Source organism: Populus nigra, chromosome 10 (assembly GCF_951802175.1).
Source record: "Populus nigra chromosome 10, ddPopNigr1.1, whole genome shotgun sequence".
In the NCBI taxonomy this organism is placed as follows: domain Eukaryota; kingdom Viridiplantae; phylum Streptophyta; class Magnoliopsida; order Malpighiales; family Salicaceae; genus Populus; species Populus nigra.
Window position 1 is genome coordinate 7,103,731 of NC_084861.1, and position 5,740 is coordinate 7,109,470.

At 36.8% G+C, this 5,740-nt stretch overlaps 1 protein-coding gene across 1 annotated transcript; it reads right to left on the bottom strand.

The window, feature by feature from the left end:
- Positions 1-3,002: 3,002 nt before the first annotated feature.
- Positions 3,003-5,740, bottom strand: LOC133704275 (zinc finger protein SHOOT GRAVITROPISM 5). Its single transcript, XM_062129059.1, has 3 exons — positions 5,203-5,740; positions 4,644-5,043; positions 3,003-4,014 (listed from the first exon to the last, which is right to left on the bottom strand). Exons 1-3 carry the CDS (start codon positions 5,315-5,317, stop codon positions 3,255-3,257), a joined length of 1,275 nt encoding a protein of 424 aa, XP_061985043.1. The 5' UTR covers positions 5,318-5,740; the 3' UTR covers positions 3,003-3,254.

Consider the following 5,740-nt stretch of genomic DNA (forward strand, 5'->3'; position numbering starts at 1 on the left):
TCTATTTTTTACTTTACATTTACACTGGTTAGATCTTAAAACTTTTTTGCTAGAAAAAACCAGGGTCTCCATGATCCCATCATCGCATTGGAGACGGAAAGCAAGAGTGGATGAGGATATATTTGTCCACTTCTATGTGTCCATGGCTGTACCTTTCTCACGGTAGGGTAGTCCCTTTCCACCACTGCCTGCTGTTGCATTCCATGTGGGAGAGATTTTCCATGCTATCAATGAAGATGGGGAATTGCATAGAGACAAAGTTACTTTCTTTCCCCCCAACATTCATAGGGTATACGACTACTACTACAACCATTACCTAGCTACTTCTAGTGTTCTACCACCACCACTATTTCTACTGCTAATAAAGACATCGTTCGAGTTAGTGTTTGATCAACATGAGATCAACCTAGTTTGTCTATTTTTGGACACGATTTTACAAATTAACGACTCTTCAAAATTTATTCTTTTTGATGGATATGGATTTTTTTAACATTAATTATTCATGGTTGAACTTACTCTAAGAACCCAAAGGTGAAAAAAAGAAGAAGAAGAAAAAGCATAAGTGAAATAAAAAATAAAATCATAAATTAATTTGGAGTTATTAAAACTTTTTTGCACTTATCCTAGGTTATGTATATTTTTTTTATGATTAAGATTTCAACAATGGGGGGAGAGTTATCGCTTTTGAATGTTTTTTAAACTTGCTATTATTTTGAAAAAAATATCAAAATTAATTTTTTTTAATATCTTTTTGATTATTTTAATGTACTAACATAAAAAAAAATCATTTTAATATGTATTTTCCAACAAAAAATATTTTTCAAAAACACCCATGTTACAATTTTTTTTAAGATACTCTTTTTTTGTTTCGATATTAAAAATGCATTTTTAGGTCAACTTGCACATTAACTAGGATTATTTAAAAAAAAAAAAAAAAACTTAAGAACGCACGCACCCCTCACATGCTTCATCAAGAAAATATTAATAAATTTTTCTACATACTAATCTCAAAGTTAAGAGCAGTAGATAGTAATAACGTATATCCTAAAACATCAAATAAACTCTCTGAAATTGATACTTCTTTTTTTGAAACGTTGAATGATGCACAGTAGACTAAAAAAGCATTCATCATCAAAACTCTATTATTAAAAAGTAAGTTTCAACTTATCTTTTTTAAAGTAAGTGAAATTAACGTATTTTTGCATATGTTTTTAATTAATATTTTATCTTATAACATTCAAATATCCCAACCCAAAAGTAATCAGTCCAATTTAATTACATGCTAGATCCTAATCTTTCGATTGATGGCTTGTTAATTTGTGTGATGTCTAGTGGGGTCAAGAATTACAGGAATTGTTGACCGTAAAAGGATCTATAGGAGAGAAATCTGAAAGCACAGCACTCATTTTTCTATGGAAAAAGTGTTGCGGGTTACAGGTTTAATTATTTTAAGCATACATGTCTTTCTTCATACAAGATGAGTGTCTAAGACAGTTTAATTTCCTTTGCATTTAGGTTGGTATAAAAGTGGAAGGTCAACCTAAAACCAGCAGTGAAAAACCCAAGCCCTAAAACTGATTTAGAATAACGGAAGTTCCACTGATTGGCGACGGTTATCTTTCAAGTGGACAAAACAATGGAAGCTGCATTAAGAGGTAGGGAAAGAGGAGCACGTGGCCCCGGTAAAGAAAGAAAAAGGCAACGAAAACAATGGAAATTAATCCTTTTTAGCCTTTTGGCGCATCCTGCATTTCGCCTTTGTTTTGGTTTAAGCTATGAAACAAAGTCAGCTAACACACACGCATAATGCCATTAGTATATTTATTTCTTGTTGTTAGCCACTACACATCAGTTCTTAACTCTCAACTGGGAGTCAAGCATCGGTGGGTTGGCCTCTATATTAAATGCAAAAGAGACTGTGCCCTTCAGTGTTGAATAAATCTGCAACCTCTCCTGGTTCTGATAAAGTGAGAGTGTGTGTGTGTGAGTGTTAAGAGAGAGAGAGAGTGAGAGATAAATATTTCGAGTTTGTGTGTTGTTTATGTTGAGAGGGACGAGTGCCTGCGCACAACCATTTCAACTGTGGCACTGAAAAACATGGTGTTTTTCTGACCATTTAAAGGGGACACAAATGCAATGAAAATGACATTGCCTTTCCTTCTCGCTCTTTAAAGATCCTTTTTCTCTCTCATTCATTCTCTCCTACAAAATTGAATTTAGGTTGAAAAACGGGTCAATGGTGCCTCTGAACGGTTCTTCCAATTTTATACTAGCATAATGGTCCCAAGAAATCTAATCGCCCAAGCTTAATCAGAGGCACACTGCTAATAATCCATTTGTCATGCATATTTACAAACTAAGAAAGGGTCATGCAGACAGTTCAGCATGCAGCATGCTTTAGTTTTACCAACCTTGAAAGCTGTATATGAATTGTAGATCCATGTCTGCAATTTTTTTGTCGGCTCCCTCTCTACCTCACATGATTACACTTTTTGTCGACACAATTGATCTATTCTCTAAGTATTAATCCAAACCCAAATCCAAATTATATTCAAACCAACGGTCACATGACAAATGACAGAGTACTTAATTATGAGCCAGGAAGAAAAAAGGATAACTCAAGCTAGGTATGTGCTGCATAGAATAGAACCCGCCATGTTATTCATGATCATGTCTTTGGAGAGAGTTCTCCATCGTTATTAATTAGTAATAAATATAGAAGGAAAGGAGCATTATATGTACATGAATTTTTTTTGAAGCATTTCGATCTTATAATTAAGAAGCTGTATGCAGATTCATGTGAGTGGTATTTATGACGACACATCCTGTTGTAGTGCCATGTTATATATATGATTGAGTTTCTGTGGTCTATGATGAATCCTCTTCTGCCTTGAAACCTCCTTGTAAATAATGCACAGCGTATATATGGACTATAACACATGAAAACCCCATTAATCTTGCTCAAGAAAAACTGAAACCTCGTAATAAAGTCCGGCTAGCCATTTCTCTTTGAAACAAATGAAGATATTTATAAATATCAAATCAGTACAAATGAACTGTTACACCATCCAAATGTAGTTAACTAGCAATAATGGTTTAAAACACGAAGTTTGATTATACAGCCAGAGAACCTTCGTTTTTTTTTTTTGGGGTTAAAAGTTATAACAGAAAATTTAAATGAACAGATATATAAAAAACAAAAAACAAAACAAAGAGAGGTTTTCTTAATACAGTTGCATGATATTTTTGAGATATCATTCTCCATCCCCTTCAGTAGTTGCTGAGGACATGTAACTCATAGCAAGAGAAGTCTCGTCTGCCGGTGCAGCAGCAGTTGATGCGTGGAATTGTTGCTTGCAAACTTGGCAGGTGACTTGCATAATGGTAGAACTAAATTTCTTTGTAGCTTCCTCTTTCAAAAGTTGAGCCTTTTCAAGTTCAGATTGAGCTTGTTGCCTAATCCTCTTTGCATTTGCAAATTCCAGTTCAGCCATCTCAATTTGCCTCTTTGCTTGTTGTCTAGCCTCCTCGGCATAGGCCTTTTCAGTCATAGCCAACCTCAACTGTTCATTTGTAAACTCTTTTAGCTTTGCTGCTTCGAGTGCAGGCTCATTAGAAGTGCTTTTATGCCAACTCGGATCCCCAATGGCCTTGTTTGATCCATCCTTTTCACAACTATGATCACTTGACCCTATTGAAAGCTTCAAATTCGCAGCATGAGGCTCGTCAGGGTTTTGTGGTAAGTGATTGCTTGAAGATGGTAAGAGCTGAAGTTCAAGATTATGTTCTTGCTGACTAGAAGTAGACGCGTCATTTCTATCCGAGCACAAGTAAACTTGTTCGGTTGGCTTTGACATTGGTATCCCTGATAAGGGTGCTATGTTAAAATTGGCATCACTTGAAGGGCTGGTGCTTGAAGCAGTTCTAGAAGAGCAGGCCGGCTGCAATGCCTGTAGTTCAGGCTGGGCTCCCCTTACTGTGCAAGCATCTTGGTGCTCAATGAAACTCTCCACCCTGAAACGACAAGAAATTGGAATGATTCAAAGTGATAATTAAGTTTAATGGTGTAGGATTATTCTTGATGTCTTTTGATAAACAAAGTTGTCAATTACAGCTAGGCATAATTAAGGCTTCAACGTGTAGGGATGCTAAGAAACAAGCATTATAAAATTGATTTAGGATCTGTACGATTGACCATATGACTAACTAGGTTTGATATATTAAATACACATAGCCTTAAAAAAGGGGGGGATGTGGGCTCTGTGTGCAAATGAGTGCGCACAGTTTGTTTCTGTTTTATAAGTAATTGGGTTTTACTTATATTTAGCCAATGAAAACTGTTTTGGTGAGCAGTGATGCACTGCTCCTTCAACTTACATTGGTTGGCCTAGATCGCTTACATGGGCAAATATGAAGTCATGCAGTACTGGAATGGAAATCGTTCTTGGATTTAGTACATCCCACACATGTATTTATCTAGTAAAATAAAAACAGGCTTGAATTGCTCTTGTGGGATCATCATCATAAAACCAAAAATAACATGAAATTCCTTGGAAGGTAAGGCATGCCCTTTTATGCTTGGGAGAAGGAGGGGGGGGGGGGGGGGTACTGTTAGGGTTAATTATGAACAAATAGAAGAGAACCTGGAAAAGACACGGCCACAGTCACAAGAATGACCTCTTGTGCCACAAGTCTTGAGGTGAGCTTTGTAATCAGACTGAACCGCGTAACCCTTAGAGCACTTCTCACAAACCCACTGCTTGTGATTACTATGCTTCCTTCTAAAATGCTTCTTTATGCCAACAAGATCTCCTAAAGCATGGAAAGGGTCATGATGTAAGCAGCTTGGCTCTGGGCATACATAAACTCTCTTCTTCACTTCTTGTGTCTCCCTTTTCAGTAGCTTCCATGGCACCTTGTGCCTTCTCCTGTGCATTTGAAGGTTCTGGTCTCTTTGAAACCCTTGGTTGCAGATCTCACAAACATATCTGTCTGATTCTAGTAGGGTCCTGGGCGATAGAGATACAACCTCTGCATCTGGATCTATTTTTTAAAACAAACAAAAAGTAATTAAGAAAATACATGAATTGAACTGGTAAAAAAAAAGAAAAACAAAGAAGAAGAAGAAGTGATATGAATAAACGAAGGACAGAGAGTTTTGATATGCGGGTAGTTCTTGTTTTTATGTCACTCGAGCAATACCTGGTGTGCCTGCAGGTTTTCTTTTTCTTTTATTGGTGACCCCATTATCCAAGGAAATTGTGAAGGGATCAGAGGAAGGAGATGGAGCAGTTGAAGTGGTGGTGCTGTCGAGCATGGATGAGGATTTTGTTTGGGATTTGGTGGCTATATGGTGTTGTAGGTGAAGTGAAACAAATCAATCTTTAGCTGTACAGGCGTTGAAGTTTTTTTTTGGTGTAGTGGGGTTTTCAGCTTTACTGATGATAAAAGAAAGAAAATGGGTAGAGAGAGGGAAAGAGAAAGTTAAGAGGGCGAACATGGAGAAGGAAAGAAAAGCTCTTTGCTTTCTGAAATCTACTTTCTTTAAGCTTTTTCTTTTCTTCTTTTTAGCTTTTTTGTTTAGCCATGAGCTTTCTTGGTTTTGTTGTTGTTTGTTTCATTGACCCGCCATCCCCCACCTTGAGCAGGTAAAGGTTAGAGGCAAAGTCTTGTTTATAAAGCTCTCTCTACAGTTTACTACAGATAGCGAGAGAGAGAGAGAGAGAGAGGAAGAGGCTGA

Coding starts and splice junctions, on each gene's coding strand:
- LOC133704275 (XM_062129059.1), bottom strand. CDS start 5,317: ATGCTCGACAGCACCACCACTTCAACTGCTCCATCTCCTTCCTCTGAT. Junction 5,044..5,202: donor AAAACCTGCAGGCACACCAG/GTATTGCTCGAG, acceptor TTTAAAAAATAG/ATCCAGATGCAGAGGTTGTA. Junction 4,015..4,643: donor TGTGGCCGTGTCTTTTCCAG/GTTCTCTTCTAT, acceptor TTGTCGTTTCAG/GGTGGAGAGTTTCATTGAGC.